Genomic DNA, 22,501 nt, shown 5'->3' on the forward strand with positions numbered 1-22,501 from the left:
AAATAATGATATTTAAATGTGAAAATTAAAAGGAAATTAACTATGTTTAAAGAAAATGAAAAGTCTATGAAAGTAGAGTCGAACTTTGAATTAAATTGTGATATTTCCAAAGTCGAGTTTGTGAAGACAAAGAGCAACATTGTCAACAAGGAAGTTTGTAAATTTTAAGTTCGTGTTCTTTGCAAGATGAGTAGCATATCAAAAATTAAATGATGAATATTATTTGCTATTCTTTTAAATTTGCATATTTTCCATTGGAATCAGATAAACTATTTAAGCCAACTTTTTTTGTCTGAAATCTGAGTATTTTGGTTACAGTGTTTATATAAACAAATGAGGGATTAGAGTAGAATAATTGTGTTGCTGTTTTCACAGGTTAGAGAATACTTTTCATCATTCTGAATGTAGTTCAATTGTAGGTAAGGATAACAGCTTTCAGAAGTGATAGGATAAGTCATAACTTGATTTAATCATCTTCTATAGTGGAATTTAATTGGGGTGGAAATGTTACATTTTAAGACAAATTATTCACTAAATATAAAAGCTCTGTGTTAGTGTCTATTAAATTAGAAAGACTTTTACAGAATATATATACATTAACATTAATGAAAATTAACATGTATTCATGAGGATAGCAAACTTTTGAAAACACTACGTGCTTGTTGCTTGGGATATATCATTGGATATAACAAATGCCCGTGTCTTTGTAAAGTTAGGGAGGAAAGGCTGGCAATGACAAAAAAAAAACACTATTACCAAAGTAAATTATAGATATGAACATATATACATATAGAGACAGATGGGATGGATAGATGGATAGATATAGATAGATAGTAGGGGTAGGTAAATCAGGAGTGCCAAAGAAGAGGGAGTTGCAATTATAAATGTAATAGTTAAGGTAGGCTTCATAACAAAGGTGAGAACTGAGCAAAAACTTGAAGGAGATCAGAGGATTGCAGTTATTTGTAGGCGCAGAAAAGAGCCAGATCAAAGACTTAAGATAGGAACTCCTTGAGGTGTTTGAGGAGCAATAACCAGGCCCATGCAATTTGCATGGAATATATGAGAGGGATACATTAAATTAGAGTGATAACAGAGGAGAGAGACAGATCATGTAGGATGTTGTAGATCTTTTGGGAGTCATGGGAGGGTTTTGAGCATGTGTTGATCCATACTTTAAAAGTGTTACCATGGCGGTTTATTGATGATATACTGGGGATTAGGAGGAAGATTAGAAACGGGATTTGAGTTAAGATGAAATTATCAAGGGAATGCATTCTAGATAGAGAAAAGGACCAGGAACTGAGCCTGAGGCACCATATCACTAAGAGGTTGTGGGGAACAGGGGAAGCCATCAAAGGAGACTGAAAAAGAATGACTGGTGAGATAGGAAAACCTGGAGTACAGTATCTTCAAAGGCAAGGAAAGGCATTATGTGAGGATTAAGGAGTAATTAATAATGTCAAATGCTGACGATTATCCAGGTCAAGGAAAATGAAGACTGAAAACTGGTCATGGATTTAGCATGAGGAACTTGACCATAACAAAAGCAGTTTTACTGGAGTGGAGGGGTTAAAAGCGTGTCTAGAGTTAGTTTAAGAGAGAATGGAAAGTGGGGTGGGGATGGGGGTAATAAAGAAATGGGGAAGTAGCTTAAGGGACAGTGTGGTCAAGGGGTTTTTCTTTTATTATTAATGGTTTATAACACCATGTTTGTGTGCTGATGGCAAAGATCTAGTAAGACAAAATATGGTGATGTAGGAAAGAGATCTCGTGTGCAAGGAAGAAGAATCACTTGTTATTCTTCGGCTTATCAAACTGCAGAATAGGGGCTCAGGGCCTGGAAACGAAGAATTTTTTCTTAGCATTTTTAGTTTTTGCTTTTTTTCTTTAATTTGATTAATTTATTTTATTTTTTCTTTTATTTCTTTTATTTTCTTCTTTTATTTTATTTGCTTTTTTCTTTTATTTCTTTTTATCTGTCACCCTGGCTGGAGTGCAGTGGCGTGATCATGGCTCACTGCAGCCTTGAGCTCCTGGGCCCAGGCGATCCTTCCACCTCAGCCTCCTGAGTAGCTGGGATTACAGGCATGCACCACTATGCCTGGCTAATTTTTAAATTTTTCTGTAGAGGCGGGGTCTCCCTATATTGCCCTGGCTAGTCTCTTAACTCCAGTGCTCAAGTGATCCTCCCACCTCGGCTTCCCAAAGTGCTGCGATTTCAGGTGTGAGCTACTGTGCCTGGCCTGGATTTTGTACTTTTAAAGGGCTGTAAAAAAATGAAGAATATGTGAGACCATTGTGGCCCACAAAGCCTAAAATATTTACTGTCTGGCCCTTTACAGAAATAGTTTGTACAGCCCTAATTTATGATAACTTGGAAAGCAGTGTGTTGGCTGCAGATACTGGTAGATGGGTGGACTAGTGGTGTGAATCTGTGGAAGTTATGTTCTGATTATGTTTCCTCGTTTGTATCATACACATTTATCTTACAATTCCAAGGTAGGAAATAAGTTAAACAATGCTGCAAACAAATTTGGTAACCCTTACCTTTCTTGTGAAGGGGCACTTGGGCACTTCCTTTCCTTTCCTAATTCATTGGAGGAAGAAAGAGAAGTTGGGAAGATAATAATTGATAGCAAGCTTCTTAAAACAGGCTCCTGTTTCTTGGCTGGATGCTTCCTTTTGTATATTTTAGCAAATGGAGGAAATTTGAGCATAGAGTATAAGCATTTGAGATTCATAATTTGGGACTTCTGTTTTCATATGTATTACACCAGTAGAAAAAAATACGAATTTTCTTTTCATGTTACATAATCCAACAGTGACTTATTTTTATAGAAGCTTCTCTACTGCCAAATTCATTTTATACAGTCTTAAAAATTATCAGCAAACAAGCTATATTTGTGCATAGGAAATAAATGCTTATTGGTTAATTTATATAATGCTAAGATAAGTGTGTGGGTATGTAAAGTAGCACAGTCATTATGGTAAACAGTGCGGAGGTTCCTCAAACTGAAAATAGAATTACTATATGATCCAGCAAACCCACTGCTAGAAATGTAGCCAAAAGAAAGTAAATCAGTATATCAAAGCGATATCTGCACTCTCAGGTTTATTGCAGCAGTATTTACAATAGCCATAATACGGACTCAACATGTGTCCATCAACTGATAAATTGATAAAGAAAATGTGGTATATATACACAATGGAATATTGTTTAGTCCCCCCAAAATGAAATCATGTCATTTGCAGCAATATGGATGGAACAGGAAGTCATTATAAGTGAAATAAACCAGGCACAGAGAGACAAATATTGCATGTCTTCACTCAAATGTCAGAGCTATAAAAGTTGATTTCATATAGGTGGAGAGTAGAATGGTGGCTACCACAGCATGAGAAGAGAAGCAGGGAGAAGGGGACAAAGAGAAGTTGGTTAATGAGTGCCAAAAAGCAATTAGATAGAAGGAATAAGTTGTAGTATTTGATAGTAAAGTAGGGAAATTATAGTTAACAATTTATTGTATATTTCAAAACAGCTAGAAGAGAAGAAATGTTATGCTCCCAACACAAAGAAGAGATAAATGTTTGAGGTAATAGATATTCTAATTACCTTGATTTGATCATTACACATTCTATACATATATCAAAATACCATGTGTGTACCATATATGTACAACTTAAATATCAATAAAAAACTTATAAGTATCAGGCCAACTAAAAAAAAGGAATAAAAATAAATACCTAAAACAAAATGGAGAGAATTTTCATCTGTTTCCAAGAAGGAAACCTGGCTTAAAAAAAAAATTAAAAAATACAGTCAAATCACTATTGTTTAGCTTAATCAATTGATGGAAATTATTAAAGGCAATTGGATGATTAATTCCAGTAATAAATATCCTAATCAAGTTAATGTATATTATACATTCAGGAGATTGAATCCCAATTTGGTGTAGGTATATCTTGAATGAGTCTTTATTAGAAATTTCTAATATGGCACATGAAATTATGAGTTTATTAGTCGTAACTCTTTTTGAATTTAATGAATACTTGGACATAAGTGAATAAAAAGCACGTGAAAATTAAAAAAACAAAAATGAATCTTAGCTTATGAAGTTATTTTCTTTTCTTGCTTTTAGTTACAATTTAGAAAGCAGTATATGGAATGTAGGAACTCCGTCAAGGGGACCTCTCCAGAGATATGGACACTCTCTTGCTTTATATCAGGTATGGCTCCTGCTTTTTAAATTTTAATCAGATTTTGTTTTTGATAGTTTACCACAGGCTAAAAAATACTAAATCTCAGATTTATTTCAAATATTTAATGAGAACAATAGATTATATGGATCATGATAACTTGAGATACCACATACTCTTATGCTTTTAGTAAAAGAATAGATTTTAGAACAATCCCCCACATGACATGTAAAGAAATGAAGATTGAGTTTTTGTCTATTACTTTATGCCTAGTCAATCACTTAAAAAAATTATGGCGAAATACATGTAACATAAAATTTACCATTTTAACTATTTTTAAGTATAGAGTTCAGTGGCATTAAGTACATTGACATTGCTGTGTAACCATGGCTACCATTATCTTCAGAACATTTTTCATCTGGCAAAACTGAAGCAATAACTTCTCATTCCCCTCTTCCCTTATCCTCTTGAAACCACCAATCTACTTTTCTGTCTCTGTGAATTTAACTGCTCTAGGTACCTCATGTAAATGGGATTGTACATTATTTGTCCTTTTATGACTGATTTGTTTCCCTTAGCACACTATCTTCAAGGATCATCCATGTTGTATCATGTGTCAGAATGTCCTTCCTTTTGAAGCTGAGTAAATATTCCATTATATGTATATACCACATTTTGTTTATCCATCCATCTGTTGATGGACACTTAGATAGCTTCCATCTTTTGGCCATTGTGAATAATGTTTCTATGAACATGTGTACAACTATCTGAGTCTCTGTTTTCATTTTTTTTTGGTGTATACCCAGAAGTGGAATTGCTAAATCGTATGGTAATTCTATGTTTAATTTTTTTTTTTTTTTTAGCACTGCCATAGTGTTTTCCACTATGGCTGCACCATTTTACATTTCCACCAGCAGTGCACAAGGGTTCCAGTTTGTCCACAGCCTTGTCAACACTTGTTATTTTCTGTTTTTGTTTTTTTGATAATTGACCTAATGAGTATCTCACTGTGATTTTGATTTGCATTTCTCTAATGATTAATGATGTTAAATATCTTTTCAAGTGCTTATTGGCTATTTGTATATCCTCTTTGGAGAAATGTCTATTCAGGTCTTTTGCCAGTTTTGAATTGGGTTGTTTTGTTTGGTTGTTGAGTTGGAGGAGCTCTTTATATATTATGGTATTAACACCTTATCAGAATATGATTTCCAGATATTTTCCCCCTTTATGGGCTGTCTTTTCACTTTGTTGAGAGTGTCCTTTGATGCACAGAATTTTTAATTTTAGTTTAATTTAATTTTAATTTTATTTTTCCTTTTGTTACTTATGCTTTTGTGTCATATACAAGAAATCATTGCTAGATCCAATGTCATGAAGCTTTTCCTCTATATTTTCTCATAAGAGTTTTAAAGTTTTAGTTCTTAGGTTTAAGTTTTTGTTGCATTTTTAGTTAATTGTGTCTTATGTAAGGGTCCATTTTCATTCCTTTGCACATGGTAGCCAGTTTCCCCAACATCATTTGTTAAAAAAAAAACTGTCTTTTTCCCATTAAATGGTCTTGGCACCCTAGCTGAAAGTCCTTTGACCATGTATATGAGGGTTTTTTTTTCTGGACTCTCTATTTTATTCTATTGATCTATATGTCTGTCTTTTTGCTAGTACCATACTATTTAGATTACTGTAGCTTTTTAATAAGTTTTGAAGTTAAGAAGTGTGATACTTCCTACTTTGTTTTTATTTCTCAAGATTGTTTTGGCTATTCAGGGCCCCTTGAAAGTCTATATGAATTTTAGGATTGAGTCTTCTATTTCTGCAAAAATGTTGGGGTTTTGACAGGGATTGTATTGACATTAGTTATTTTTATGTATTTGTGGGATTCATAAATTTAGTATGATTAAAATGACAGGACACTTGTTTGGTTTTCATTTTGAATCAACAAAATTTCATGTATTTTGTGGCCTTTGGCTAGGCCGTCTAAATATGAATTTATATGTTTTCTGTGCTGTTGTTAAAAAAAATTGGAAAGCATGGGAGCAGTATAAAGAACAAACTACCACCTGTTTATCCATGCATTTGTGTGTTTTAAAAGTAAAATAAAAGTATTTCTATGTATGAAAACATATAACTACATTTTTTGCCTTGTTTTATTTTTTCTTTATTTCCCTTTTTGTAACAGCCTTACTGAGATATAATTGATATACCATACATTTCACTCATTTAAAGTGTACAATTCAGTGGTTTTTAGTGTATTCAGAGTTGTGCAACCATCTATTGCAGATTTATGTAAGATTACAGAGTTGTGTAATCACTTTTAGAATATTTTCATTACTTCACAAAGAAACTTTGTATCCTTTCGGTATCACCCCACACTTCCTCGTCTTCCCTAGCCTTAAGCAGTCACAAAGCTACTTTCTTTCTCTATATATTGGTCCATGCTGGACATTTCATATAAATGAAGTCATATACTATGTATTTTATGACTACCATATTTCACTTAGCATAATTTCAAGGTTTATCCATGTTGTAGAATGTATCAGTACTTCTTCATTCCTTTTTATGGCTAAATAATATTACATTTTATGGAAATATAACGTGTTGTTTATTCATCAGTTGAGGACATTTGAGTTGTTTCCACCTTTTGGCTATTATGAATAATGCTACTAACAACATTGCTGTTTAAGATTTTGTCTGGACATATGTTTTCATTTCTTTTGGGTATATACATAGGGGTGGACTTACTGGGTCAAATTCACTTTTTGAAGAACTGACAGAATGTTTTCCAAAGTTGCTGCATCATTTTACATTCCCACCAGCCATGTATGAGGGTTTCTATTTCTATACATCCTTGCCAACACTTATTAGTATCTGCCTTTTTGATTATTGCCATCCTAGTGGGGTGCAGTATTATCTCATTGTGATTTTGATTTGTATTTCCCTGTTAACTAATGATGTTGAACATCTTTTTGTGTGCTTTTGGCCATTTGTATATTGTCTTTGGAGAAATGTCTATTCAAGTCCTTTGCTTATTTTAAAATTAAGTTGTCCTTTTATTATTGAGTTGTAAGAATTCTTCATATGTTCTAGATACAAGCCATTATCAGGTAAATAATTTGCAAATATTTTCACCCATTTCGTGTGCTGTTTTCACTTTCTTGATGTTATCTTTTTAAACACAAAAAATGGACTTTATCTTGATAAAGTCCAATTTAACTTTTTTTCGTTTTATTGCTTGTGATTTGGTGTCATATTTAATAATTCATTGCCAAATCTCAGGTCATAAAGACTTAACCCAATTTTTTTTTCTTTTAAGAGTTTTATAGTTTTGATTCTTGCATTTAGTTCTTTGACCTATTTTGAGTTAAGTTTTGTATATAGTATGCAGTAAGGGTGCAAGTTCATTTTTTTTTTTTTGCATGTGACTATCCAGTTCTCCTAGCACCATTTGTTCACAAGACATTTTCTTTTGTCTTTGAATGGTCTTGGTACTCTTGTCAAAAATCAATTGGCCATAGATGTGTGGGTTTATTTCTGGACTCTCAGTTCTATTCCATTGATTTATCCCAGTATCACTCTGTTTTGATGACTTTTTTTTTTTTTTTTTTGAGACAGAGTCTTGCTCTGTCACCCAGGCTGGAGTGCAGTAGTGTAATCTCGGCTCACTGCAACCTCCACCTCCTGGGTTCAAGCGATTGTCCTGCCTCAGCCTCCTGAGTAGCTGGGATTACAGGCGCCTGCCACCATGCCCAGCTAATTTTTTTATAGTTTTAGTAGAGATGGGGTTTCACCATGTTGGCCAGGCTGGTTTTGAACTCCTGACCTCAAGTGATCCACTCACCTCGGACTTTCAAAGTGCTGGGATTACAGTCATGAGCCACCATGCCCAACCTATCTTGATTACTTTTGCTTTGCAGTAAGTTTTTGAGAAGTGGGAGTACTCCAGTTTTGTTCTTTTACAAGATTGTTCTGATGTTCTGCATCCCTTGCAATTTCATATGAATTTTGGAATCAATTTGTCAGTTTCTACAAAGAAGCCAGCTGAGATTTTGATAGGGATCATGTTGAATCTGTAGATCAATTTGGAGAGTATTATCCTCTTAATCAATTTGGAGAGTATTATCTTAACAATGTTAAGTCTTCAGACCCATAAACATGGGATGTCTTTTCATTTATTTATATCTTTTAAAAATGTATTTAAACAATGTTTTGTAATTTTCAGAGTATAAGTTTTGGACTTCCTTTATTAAATTTATTCATAAGTATTTTATTCTTTTAGATGCTTTTGTCAATGTAATTATTTTCCCAATTTCATTTTTGGGGTGTTCATTACAAGTATATGGAAATACAATTTACTTTTTGTACATTGATCTTATGTTCTGTAATATTGCTGATTCATTTATTAGCTCTAAGTGCTTTTTAAAAAATTTTTTAGGACTTTCTATATACCAGATTGCATCATCTGCAAATAGAAATATTTTACTTCTTCTTTCCAATCTGGATGTCTTTATTTAGTTTTTGCTCTAGCTGGAACATCCACTACAATGTTGAATATAAGTGGCAAAAGCAGGCATGCTTATCTTGTTCCTGACCTTAGGGAAATGTATCTAGTCTTTCACTGTTAGGTATAATGATAGCTGTGAGTTTCCTTAAATATCTTTTGTCAGGTTGGAAAGATTTTTTTCTATTTCTAGTTTGTTGAAATAATGATAATTTACATCATTTATGTACCATTTATTTCCATCATATGCATTTGAAATAATTTGTATAATTTAAAAGTTCTACAAGGATTTACCAAAGGTGAACTGAAGGCATGTGGTGTCTGTCTATAGCCATTAGAAATGGTAACAGAGGTGTACTCTACGTGATGCACAAATGTGATATGTCTTTTTGGTGAAGAGCACGTGATGAAAACAGTAAATAACTGGGAATAGCACAAAGCAGTACAAATAGATGGTAGAATTCAAATGTAACTACTAGGGACTCAGATGATTCAAATATTGAAAAGACTATGAGTAATATTAATCAGCAACTTAGTTTGTTATCTTCAGTTATATGGGAGGAGTACATTATTCTTTGTTATAGGACTACCTCACCCTTAAATTGTAAGTTCTTCATTAGCTTATTGCATTTTCCATTCTTAAAGCAGTAGTTTAGTGTTCTCTTACTGTATGACAATTAAAAGTATACTTAATTGACTACATAATGTGATAGTTAAAAATATATTTAAAGTAGCTTTTTGAAAGCTTTGCTGTTTCCCCCCCTTTTTGTATATAAAAACATTAGTTGTCATTATTCATGTGTTCTCATTACTTTTTACAAATGAGAACAATGCCTTATGCATGTTGTGAACAATTACTAAAATTTTATGTAAATTTAACCTTTATTTTTAATTAATATGTGTTAAGATATAACATTATTTTATCTATTAATATATGTATTTTAATTTACAGGAAAACATCTTTATGTATGGAGGCAGAATTGAAACAAATGATGGCAATGTCACAGATGAATTATGGGTTTTTAACATACATAGTCAGTCATGGAGTACAAAAACTCCTACTGTTCTTGGACATGGTCAGCAGTATGCTGTGGAGGGACATTCAGCACATATTATGGAGTTGGATAGTAGAGATGTTGTCATGATCATAATATTTGGATATTCTGCAATATATGGTTATACAAGCAGCATACAGGAATACCATATCTGTGAGTTACTTAAAAATTGTAATTTCTTTATTGATTGGGAATGTTTTTCTCTTTAATAAAATCTTCATATGAATTTAGTCAAAATGGTGAGTTATTTGAGATTGAAATTATAAGCTGATAATTAATAATTTTTAATATAAGCTTTTTTGATTATGTTAGATTTTGTCCTTTAATATTTAAGCTTACCTTTTTAACCAAATGAGGGGAAATATTACATAATAGTCTCATTTTCTAAGATTTGTGGAGTTTTAAAAAAATTATGTGAAATTCCAGTAGGTGGTGCTATTTCTTTGGATTTTATTTATGAACGAAGCACTGAAACTATCCCAGTCTCTTTACTATGCATTGCATGGTTTCAGGATTTTTCATTTTTTAGCATTCTATTTCTAATCTTACTGCTATATCTTTATGTATGTATTACTTCTTTAAAGTCAGCTTCTCAAGGATAGTCTGCTGGCTTCTATAAGAGATTATTATCTGTTATGTGAAGGTGAAGGTGTCTAGGGCAATCTACATGTGAGTTTTTGTACTATACCTTTACTCCATTTTGTTTTTCTGGTACTTCATTTTTTTGAATTATTTATAACATTTTTAAAACAGTGGTAACCTTCTGTATTGTTTTTAGTTTGTTTACAAATATATGCCCTATGGTGGTTATTCAGATTCAAGAAAATAATTCTTTTCTGGCTCTGGCCAGTATTATGAACTCAAATTCTTGGCTCTTTTGTGTATGGACAACTATATATACAACTATTTAGAGTCCTTGTGCAGTCTTAATGAGAAAACTCATTTGCAGACCACCATTAGCAAGAGAGTACTTGTATGCTCAGAGGAAGACTCCCCTTCAAAATACTCCACTGTTTCCCTTGCAGTCCTTTCAAGTGATGGCTGTTTTTGTTTACATATTCTCAGTACAGCTGGGTCAAAAGTGGGTTACATATCACCTTTACTTCTTATTGCCATTTCCACTCTATTCTCAATTCCTCCTCCTTTAAATTGCCTGGCTTTGACTCTTACATCATCAGAATATATCACCTATCACTTCACCTTCCTGCACTCATCCTTTGCTCTCAGATGGCTGTGTTTTATTTCTTGAGGAATTTAGCTTCTGGCTTACTGTCACTGTGTCCAGAATACATAAGGCAAATATTTTTATGTTGTAAATATGCACTTAAGTACTTCTCCTACCTGGCCTGTCAATTTCTTGATCTACCAAAGATTTTGTTTTCCATCCTCCTTGAGCCACTCTCTCCATTGTTACGTTCTAGACCTTGTTATTCCAGTACAATGAGTCCATAATTTCCATATGAAATATCTTACTTTTCAAGTACCACTGATCTCTCCAGCTTACTGTTTCTAATGCCCACACTCTGACAATTCTTTGACCTTACCAGAGCCTTTAGTCTGTTGAGACTATCAGTTTTTCCACTATCTCTCACTCTTTTTTTGTCCATATTTCTAACCCTACCTTTTTAATCCATACTTCTAGTCCTACCCATACTTCTAAACGTACCTAGCTTTAAATTTCATAATTACTGTTCTCAAGTTGTTTTTTTTTTTATGATATCTGGTACTTACTCAGCTGTAAGTTTATAATTACTCATGTCAAGTTGGCCCTTAATGACATCTGGAACTTCTGCCAGTGTAGCTTGGTCTCGCTCCCAGCTCTCCTGGATGACTATTTCATACCTTTTCCTCTCTCCTCAAGTTTCAAACACTTCCTTCTCTATCATCACTCGCAATTGATGACCTTAGTTCTTATTTTACTGAGAAAACAGAAGTAATCAGGAGAGAATGGCTGTTGATGAGAACACGTTGGAGGGTGATGGTTAATAAGCAATGCTACATTGAATAAGCTTGCTTACATACATTATTGTCATAACAAACTCATGACAACGTTGAGGCAGATGTGTGGCTGAGTTATTCCAACTTTTGAAATGGGCCCAGGAGTTTTTAAGCAAGAGTTAACAGATGTTCTATGTAGAAGGGCAGTTTTTTTTTCTGATTTTGTTATTAATTTTTGGTTTTATTATAGTGCTCAGGAAATGTTGGTCTTATTTCTACTTTTTAAATTTATTGAAATTTTCTTTGTGGCTCAGTTTTCACAAATATTTGATAGGCACTTGAGAAGAAGATAAATCCAATAATATCAAGGTATGGAGTTTGATATTATTTATTTATAAAATCGACTTTATTGATTATATTGTTTAGGCCTCCTGTTACTGACTTAGTATTTTTTGTTCTTGATTTATCTTGCTGTGAAAGTGGAAGTAAAATTTTAAAGTGTTAGTGTATTTTTCCTATTTCTCCTTATATATTCTGGAATTTATGTTTTATAGAAGTTGCTATTACAAATATTAATAATTGTTATGTGCTTATTGTAAATTGTATTACTTAGTATTATAAAGTGGTTTGTTTAATGTTTTCTTGACCTGAATTCTACCTCATCTGTCATTAATATTTCCCTTGTTTTGTTTTTTTGGTCAGTCTTTTCCTAGTATACCTTTGCTCATCCCTTTATTGTTATTATTGTTTAGTGTTTTAGAATCACTTTTTAAAAAAGTGTATTTCTTGCATACGAGAGAGTTGAATTTTGCTTTGTGATTCCTGTTTTTTTTGTAAATTTTCTGTACATGTCTTGTATTTTCAAAAGTCATTCTTGCTTTTTTGTTGATTTGTTTTTAATTATAGCTCTTCTCACGTTTAGGGCCCTCCTTCCCCTTAACTTTATTTTATTTTTTTGTGGGGATGGGTGTGGTAAGTTTTGAGATCTGCTTCCATTAGTTTCCTCTATGCTACTTGTTTCTCATTGCCCTTTCAGCATTTTTGTGGCTGCTTCTGTTTAGCTGTTTTGGTTTCACTTGATTTTTGTACATTCATACCTAATCTAGACTTTATGAGGAATTTTTTTTTTACCCTCGTAATTTCTCTGGAAATGTAATTTTCTTTTCCTTTCACTTCATCTACTTTCCCCATGTTTTCCTTTTGTTTTCTATTTCTTTTCCAGGGAGAATGGGGGAGACTCAGAACTAAACTGTTACCACATTTGTCCTTGAAACACAGGTTTTGACTTTTGAAATTTTAAAATGAGTACTTAACTTAGTCTAAAGTTAAGCAATACTCTTATTCTTTGATCAACCTCCAATTTATAGGATACTGTTTTCCACTGTTTTAGTTATTTTTGTTTTGTTTCAAACACAATGATACAATGATAATTATATCATTTTATAATATAAAAAAATTAAAAATAAACAGTAAGTATATCATTTATTTACAGGGGTCAGCAAAAGGCATCTATAAATGACCAGATAGTAAATATCTTAGGCTTTGTTGGTCATACAGCCTCTGTCACAACTAATTAACTCTGCCTTGTAGCCTGAAAGTTGCCATAGACAATAGATAAACAAATGGGCATGGTTGTGTTCAATAAAAATTTATTTACAAAAACAGGTGGTGGGCTAGATTTAGCCTTTGGGCCTTACTTTGCCTACACTTGCTCTTAAGAGAAAAAAGAGTATGCTTCTAGGGCCCTAGTAACCCTGATCCAACTTAAATTAAAATTTGGCATATAGTTTTTTTTTGGACATTATATATAGGGAAAATTCATGCCCCAAAGTAGCCTGATATCTAGTAAATGGCCCAAAGTTCCCAGGGGGAACAGTTGTTTCGTATATGTGGAACCAAGGCTGAAATAGATGCTATCTATCTGCCTCCACGGAGCATATTTTTAAAAACTCACTTTTTCATTGAGGATGTACACTTTCAATGATCTTGACTTTACATAGATACTCTCTAATCTTATACCTACATGGGTCCACCTTCAATGTTGGCCATTAAAATGGAATCTCTAGGCCACCTGATTAGTATATGTCATCCTTACTGAATATAGTTTATAATTCACAGTAGGCAGAATATATTTCGCGTGCTTCATCGTTTCCTTTATTGAACGTTTGTCCCACTCAGCCATCAGACATAATGGTGGTTATGCTTTCCGAGGATGGCTAGGAAAGTACTATGGGTTTATTCTGATCAACTATTAGTGATAAATATTGATATAGGTTGTTAGCTGATATATTCATCTCCTGGTAGGTTTTTGTTTGATTTGGGATAATCTGATTACAGAATGCCAATTTTGTTTTAGATAATCTAAACATATTTTTATATTGAGTTTCTTTTGGCTTATTCTACCACCAAAATACTATGTCTAAATAAATTTATCTGCAGGGTATTTTTTTGATTTTGGTCTTACTAACTGCATTACTTGTCAGGCATACTTAAGAATGTAGTGTAAGATGAAAATGGGAAGAATACATGATTGATGAGTTTTATAAGAATAATAGACAAACCATGGGCAGTTTCACATTCTGTGAATTATTGAAGTACAAAGCAAAACCCAACAAATTTTTTGTAAAATTATTTCTTAATAGAAAAATTAATATCTTACTTTACTTATTCCTAAGGCATTTTGAATTTGCTGCTTACATGTTGAAAGTATGTGGTGTCATAAAATAATCTATAGTACTTTCAAAGAAAAGAGTACAAAATGATGGGTAAATGTAGTTTAAAGATGCTGTCAGAATAATTAAATTCACCACACTGTCTTCCACAGTGGTTGAACTAGTTTAGATTCCCACCAACAGTGTAAAAGTGTTCCTGTTTCTCCACATCCTCTCCAGCACCTGTTGTTTCCTGACTTTTTAATGATCGCCATTCCAACTGGTGTGAGATGGTATCTCATTGTGGTTTTGATTTGCATTTCTCTGACGGCCAGTGATGATGAGCATTTCTTCATGTGTCTGTTGGCTGCATAAATGTCTTCTTTTGAGAAGTGTCTGTTCATATCCTTCACCCACTTTTTGATGGGGTTGTTTGTTTTTTTCTTGTAAATTTGTTTGAGTTCTTTGTAGATTCTGGATATTAGCCCTTTGCCAGATGAGTAGATTGCAAAAATTTTCTCCCATTCTGTAGGTTGCCTTTCACTCTGATGGTAGTTTCTTTTGCTGTGCAGAAGCTCTTTAGTTTAATTAGATCCCATTTGTCAATTTTGGCTTTTGTTGCCATTGCTTTTGGTGTTTTAGACATGAAGTCCTTGCCCATGCCTATGTCCTGTGAATTGTTTTGGCTGCATGTTGTAAATAAACTTTATGGAAGAAAGAACAGAAAGAGGATAGTTAGGAAGTTGTTAACAGTAATCTGGGCCAAAAATGATGATGAGAATTAGTCGATCTGTTTGATTTTTTTAAAAAGTAGAGCCAATAGTATTTGCTGAGGGTTTAGATGTAGAGTGTGAGATAAAAGAGAGGAACCAAGGGTGATTCCAAAATTTTGGGCCTGAGCAGCTGGAAAGATGAAATTGCCATCAACCGACATGTAGTAGATTGTGAAGAAGGTTTGGGGCAAAGGTGTTTTGAAGATGAGGAGTTCAGTTTGGACATGTTATACATGAGATAGCCACTAGATGTCAAAGAGAAAATGTCAAGCAGACAGTTGGATATATATGTTGCTATAGGTACTCTTTTTAAAAAAATTTATATTCTTTTTCTAAGAAGTTTTAGAGCAGGAATTCTGCAGTATACCTCCTTGTGTGTACACTTTCTAGTAAAGTGCCATATTCTTACTCGAGTCCTAGAGAGAAAGATTTGGGCTGAAGGTGTAAATTTGGGAGTTCTTGGGAGTTCTTAAAGCCAAGAGACTAGATCAGATCACTAATGAAGTGGGTGTAGATAAAAAGGAGAATAAAAGGATTGAGCTATAGGGTCCCCGAATAATAAGAGGTAGGGGAGAAAAGGAAGATAAGCAAGGAAGAGTACGGTGAAGTGTAAGCCAAGTGCAGAAAGAATATTAAGTGGGAAAGTAATCAACGGAGCCACATTCTGCTGATGCCTCAAGTACAATCATTACTAAGTATTGATCATTGAATTTAGCACTGTGCAGTCATTGGTGATCTTGACAGGAACAGTTTCTGTGTAGTGGTGGGGTGAAAGTCTCACAATATTGGATTTAATAGGGAATGAGAGGAGTAGAAGTGGAAATGATGGGTGGAACCAGCTCTTTCAAGGAAATGTGTTTGAAAAGGAAAGCACAAAGTGAGCAGAAACTGGCAAGAAACTTAGGATCCTTTTTAGCTTGGATTTTTACAGAAGCAGACAATGAGACAGGATTTCAGTGAAATAATTCTATTTGGGAAAGTGTAGGTAACACTGTTAGGGGAGTTGAGAAGTGATACAAGGACAAGAAGGCAGCCATTTAAAGGTCCAGGCTTTAATTGACACATAATCTCTGAAATTTTCTTTAACTATTAACCCTGTCAGTTGTCAGTTGATGTGTCCCATGGACTATGTCTCCAAAACCTACCCATTCTTAGTAGAGAACCTATCCATTTTTAGTAGAGATGGGGTTTCGCCATGCCTGTCTCGCACTCCTGAGCTCAAGAGATCTGCCTGTTTTGACGTCCCAAAGTTCTGGGATTACAAAGTACTGTGTCGTCCAGTGTGGCTTGATTAATATGAAAATGTTTATAGAGATAAGACAACAGAATACTTAAGAAAATAGCTAGTGTGAAGCATACACAAATAAATCAGGAAGGGAGCTGTGTTTTTTTTTTGTTTGTTTTTTTGTTTGTTTGTTTGTTTGTTTGTTTTTTGAGACAGCCTGACTCTGTTGCAGGGGCTGGAATGCAGTGACACGATCTCAGCTCACTGCAGCCTCTGCCACCTGGGTTCAAGTGATCCTCCCACCTCAGCCTCCCAAGTGGTTGGGATTATAGGCATGCACCACCACACCCAGCTACTTTTTGTATTTTTAGTAGAGATGGGGTTTCGCCATGCCTGTCTCGAACTCCTGAGCTCGAGTGATCTGCCTTCTTCGACCTCCCAAAGTACTGGGACTACAGACATGAGCCACCGTGCCTGGCCAAGGAAGGGAAATTTTTTGTGAGAACATCCTAGAGTACAACTTCTAAAAGTGATGTCGGGTTATCAAGTGCTTAGGTGTGACAGTGACAACAAGATTTATATTCAAAATTATTGGAAAAATCCAGAAAATGTTTAATGAAGAAATCAGCTTGCAGTAAAGGTTCCACATGCTTTTGTTTGTCACAGAGTGGAAGTGGCCTTCATAATTGTATAATGATGAAAAGTCTTGTTAATCCACAGCTTTATTTACTGTATTTTTCATTTTCTGGAAGTAGTTTTATTTTCCTCTAACTCCTGTGTCCTTTTGTTTTTAAATGAATATGACACATGCTACAATTTGAATATGTCCCCTCCAAAATTCATATTGAAACCTAATCCCCATTGTGGTAGTATTAAGAGGTGGGGCTTTTTGGGGTGTGATTAAGTCAGGATGGCTCCGCTGTCATGAGTGGATTAGTGCCTTACAAAAAGTGCTGGAGGGAGCTAGCTGGGTCCTTTTTGCCTTCCATCCTTCCACCATGTGAGGACACAGCATTCTTCTCCTCTGGAGGACATAGCAAACAAGGCACCATCTGGAAGCAGAGCGTAGCTCTCAGCAGACACCAAAGCTGCCAGCACCTTGATTTTGAAATTCCTAGTTTCCAGAACTGTTAGAAATAAATTTCCATTGTTTATTAATTACATATATGCTGTTTTTTATAGGTACTCTTTTTTTTTCTAAAAAAATTTATATTCTTTTTCTAAGAAGTTTTAGAGGAGGAATTCTGCAACATACCTCCTGTGTGTATACTTTCTAGTAAAGGGCCATATATTAAATGCTTGATAAATATTTGTGGATGAATAAATACGATTTTCATCACACTTTCCTTAAAAGTGTGAATCTGTTTCTTGACTTTGTTTTTAGTATATTAACCAAATTATTTAAATTGTGTACTATACGTAATTATTATTCTCCTTCTAGTGGTGACTCATAACATGCTGTGCTTGATGTTCTCTATTTGTCTCTCCACATCTACCTTTTATTTTTTTCCATCCTGTTTCCATGCCCTCTGGCTTCCAGGTAGGCTGAGCCAGTGGTGGTAGATCTGATGGTGGGAGATGAGTGGGGTTGTGGTATTTTATTCCACCAACTTTCTCCCTGCTGGATAACCTTGGGTTAGTTGTGTTGCTTTATTGAAGGCTGAACTGTGAGGTGTCCTCATATAGCTATTTTCTAGGAATTCTGGAAACACTCCCTCCTCTTGCTTTTTTAAGGCCAAGGGGTGGTAAAGGCTTCCTGTTGTGGTAGGTCTCAGGATACTGCCCTGGTCATACCTTTATAAATAGCCTTTATTAGATACTTTGTAATTGTTTTGAGCATATTATTTATTTCCTGTCAGCACCCTGGCTGATATAGTAGCTACTATTGGCTTTTTAGAGATTCAAATATAACTTTTGACCAAAATGATCCTTCATATGTTCTTATTCTGGAAGTTGAGAGGAAGAAGTGTCTTGTGGGAGGATTTCACACTTTATTAGTGGATAAAAATGTTGGCAGAAGTATAAACATTTCAGAATAGCATGGAATTAGGTCCTTCAGTCCATTTCTATGCTTATTTTTGAATTTTTAAATTTTAATATCACATGGTCATCTTTAATGTTGCATTTTCTCTTAATGTGAAAGATTAATATATTTATCATCTTTCAAGAGTAGCTGTTCCAGTTTTTTAATAAGCAGAACCCTTATTTATGTATTTCTTCTTATTTATTCAAGAAAACCTTTTTGTTGGATATTCTTTTAAATTTCTTTTTGAATTATGCTAACTCAGACTCAACTTTTTTTTGGTTATTGTGCTATCAACGTAGAAGTAATCATGTCTTACTAGCAAAATACCCCCAAAGTGTATTTGATGGGAGGATATTTATTTTTTTAAAAGCCCATTTGCTGTATTCCTTTAAGTTTTCTCTTTAAAATCATGTTCATTTAAAAAAATTGTTGATTTTTTTTCAACTTCTCCATTATTCTGAAATCCAGAAATTCTTATTATATATTTGTTTTTAAAAATAGCTTTATCACATATACATGTGCATATCATCTGGTTTGCTTATTTTTGACCTTTATAAAAAGGTTGTATTTATGCCATTTTCTCAGGCTTTCTTTGATTTTGTTTATCACGATTATTACCAAGATTCATCCATGTCATTATATATTGCTGCAGTTAACTTCTTTATATTTCTGTATTTTATTTGTTGTATAACTCTACCACAATTTATTTACCTATTTCCCTGCTTTTGAGCTTTTGGATTTGGTATCTAGTAAAATTTACCCACAGTAGCCATTTTGAGACATATCCTGATAAACTATTGCATTTTAAGAGATAAAGAAAAAAATCCTTAGGATTTTCCAGCAGAAAGATGAAACATCTTATAAGGGCAAGAGATTAGACTACTATCAGATTTTTCAAAAGCAACCTACAGATCAAGGCAACCATGGAACAAAATTTTCAAGACACTTCAGAAAGTATAGACCAAGGGTTTTATGTCTTGCCAAATTGTACCTCAAGTGTCAAGGCTATCAAAAATAATTTTGAACATAGAAAAACTAAGTTAATACTGTATGTGTGTGCCCTTACCTGAGAAATTTATATACTAGGGTAGAGGTTTGCAGATGTTTTATGGTAAGGGTTCAGATAGTAAATAGTTTAGGCTTTGTATCCTACTAAATTCTGTTGACTCTGTTGTCACTACTCACTTCTTCCATTGAAACTGTATACAAACAGTATAAATTGCATAAAAGGGTGAATGTGGCTATGTCCAATAAAACCTGATTTACAAAAACAATTGGTGGAGTTAATGGGCTGTAATTTTCCAATCCCTGTCCTGGAGAATGAGCTTCACCTAATGAACAGATAAATGGGAACACTTCAGGTAAAAGATTGATGGAAAACATTTCCCATACTTAATTTTAGAGCTAAGACTAAAATAAAGGTAGGAATATGTGTAGACAACTAAGTGTGCAAATGTTACATGTTTTGTCCAAGTAGAAATAATGCAGTTAAAAATGGGAGAAGGGAGAGGAAAGGGGAAATCAGAGATAAGAACATTGACAGCTGCATATGTAATAGATAGGAATCGAAAGATGCCATTTAACACTTGATATTCCATCAAGGTCTATTGGACCCAATTTTAGTTTTTAGTTTGTTTTCTGAGCAGGCCTAACTATTTGTGAAGACGATTATTTTATACATTTTATTCTTTCTTAGAAGTCTTTCAAAGAACAAAGAGAACATTTACTTGTTAAAAAAAATCAGAATAAAATATTCTGTCTGTAATTACCAGATGGGTCTGTTGCATTCTTTTAAAAATGAAAGATACACTGTGGAATTTAAATGTTGTTATTTTCTGTATTCTGAAGCATTTTGCTGTTTATCATTTTAGGAACTAATTCATTACTTATCAATTATTTCCAACTATGCTAAAAATTAACAATAAAACAGAAGTTTTTTAGAAAGATGATGCCACAGTGAAAAAAACTGTCATCCTTTAGTTGTGTTATTGCAGTGCCCGAAGTATTTTATTACCTTTAAAGAAGGCATACAATAAGACAAAGTACTATCATTGTAGCCCGCTTTTAGTTTTTGTTGAACACAGTTGAGAATTTAAAATTTTTCATTTTCTGCCCATACTAGTAAAAAGTTGAAAGATCTTTCGCAGTTATTAGACAAATAAGAAGATGCATGCAAAGAGACAGATAAGAATGCAAAGAGACAGATGGTAACCCTGTAAACTCTGGTGAGTTTATACTAAATCTCAGACTATGGATCTTCAGGAAATGATATCCTAAATGAATTTTTACAAACTCTTAGATTCAGTGAGTGAACAATACATTTTTATTTTTTATTATGTTTATATGCCCCAACACTTTAAAACAAAGAGGTTTGCTATATTTAAATTCTTTTTGGAATTTGCAAAAGGTAGTTTTTGACTGACACTTTTTTCTTGTGTAAATTACTTATGATGTGATAAAGCAACTAAAAGGAACCATTGAATCATGATAAATGCTGATTACTATTGTTCTAGGTATACTGAGGATTAAAACTGACAGAACAGATAATAAAATTAGGTAAGAAAGACGAGAATTAAGGGCACCATGAAAGGTACATACACAAAGGAAAACACTAACAAAGACATAAACGTTCTTACATACCAAAAGAAATAAAAGCAAAGAAATATCAAATAGGAAAAAACTCAGAAAAATGCATTATAATACATACACACAGTAATTATGACATAAAATTCTGTGACAGAGTTGAGATTCACCATAATATCAGTATATGGGAATAGGATTAACTTGCTTATTAAAAGAAAACATTTCAACTTGCTGCATAAAACAAAACCCAAATCTATGCTTGATTTAGGAGACATTTACAACATATTGATGCAGAAACGATGAAAATAAAGGAACAGAGAAAGATTTCATAGGTGAATGATTACAGTAAGACAGGGAATATCAAAACATTATATGAGACAAGAATACCTTATAATTACTAAAACCCACAATTCACCACAATGATATGATATATATTAGAAGAATATTATCTATACACCAGACAACCCAGCAACCACCTATAGAAAACAGAAACCACAGGCAGTGAAGAGAAACAGTGTCACTTCAGTACAAAACAGGTCAGTCATTATTGTCAATACACGACAGGATAAAAAATAAGAAAATATCTAAAAAAATCTAAACAACATAACTAATAAAGTTGAAGTCAAGGATGTATAGCGAACAATACAGCCTGATTATAGAGAATGTTGTCTTCTCAAATGCACATGGAAAACCCACAAAAATTGACTGAATATATATATAAAAAATTAGTAGTTTCCCAAGAATGGAAGCATTGAAAATAAACACCTGAATATTAAATAAGATCTTTCTATTGGGTGAATGGGGAAATACAAGGAAAAATTACAGAATTTCTGAAAAATAGTGACAGTAAAAGCAACACATATAAAGATTTATGGGATACATTTAGAGCAGTTATCAGAAATATATTTATAACATTAAACAACTCTATTAATATGAATGAAAATAAATGCACCACATTCCCAATTCAAAAAGCTAGAAAAAGAATAGCTAAACCAACAAGTAAAGATTTTTGCATAACTTTTTATATAACTAGGAGGAGAATAAAAATAAAAGCTGAAATTAATGATGTAAGAACAGAAAAACAGATTAATTTTTTTGAAAAAAACAGAGAAGCCAGCAGCTCATTTAATCAAGAAACAAGAGAGCAAGCACAAATACACAAAACAAGAAATGACAAGGGAGAAATAATATTGATAGGATATTAAAATAGTAGACTATCTTGTACAGCAATGCAATTAAATTTGAAAATGTTGAAGAAATGAATTATTTCATAGAAAGTAGCAGTTTTCCAAATTGAACCCAGTAAATATAAAAAATTTGTATAAAGCACTTTCCGTAGAAAAAGTGGAGAAAGCACCAGGCCTAGATGATACCAGAGAGTAAATTTAGCAAAATCTTAATAGCTGGATAGTCTCAATGCTATGTAGGTTGTTTTAGAGAATGATAAAGGAAGGAAACTTCCACATTTGTTTTATAAGGGAAGTATAACATTGCCACTTAAACCCACTACACAGAAATGGAAAATTTACATATGTATATGATTAAAAATGAAATAAAA

The 22,501-nt window shown here is 33.4% G+C and overlaps 1 protein-coding gene across 6 annotated transcripts in view; it reads left to right on the forward strand.

The window, feature by feature from the left end:
- The window catches only part of ATRNL1 (attractin like 1), an 857,023-nt gene that overhangs the window by 68,549 nt on the left and 765,973 nt on the right, over positions 1 to 22,501 (forward strand). For all 6 annotated transcript variants that reach the window (XR_008619833.3, XM_034931565.3, XM_034931566.4 and 3 more), the window contains exons 7-8: positions 4,140 to 4,227; positions 9,645 to 9,900. Coding sequence is in view for 5 of the 6 variants with exons in the window: in XM_034931565.3 (XP_034787456.1) it covers positions 4,140 to 4,227; positions 9,645 to 9,900 (344 nt within the window). In the remaining variant the exon portion in view is untranslated. The remainder of the gene's footprint in view (positions 1 to 4,139; positions 4,228 to 9,644; positions 9,901 to 22,501) is intronic.

Source organism: Pan paniscus, chromosome 8 (assembly GCF_029289425.2).
Source record: "Pan paniscus chromosome 8, NHGRI_mPanPan1-v2.0_pri, whole genome shotgun sequence".
NCBI classification, from domain to species: Eukaryota; Metazoa; Chordata; class Mammalia; order Primates; family Hominidae; genus Pan; species Pan paniscus.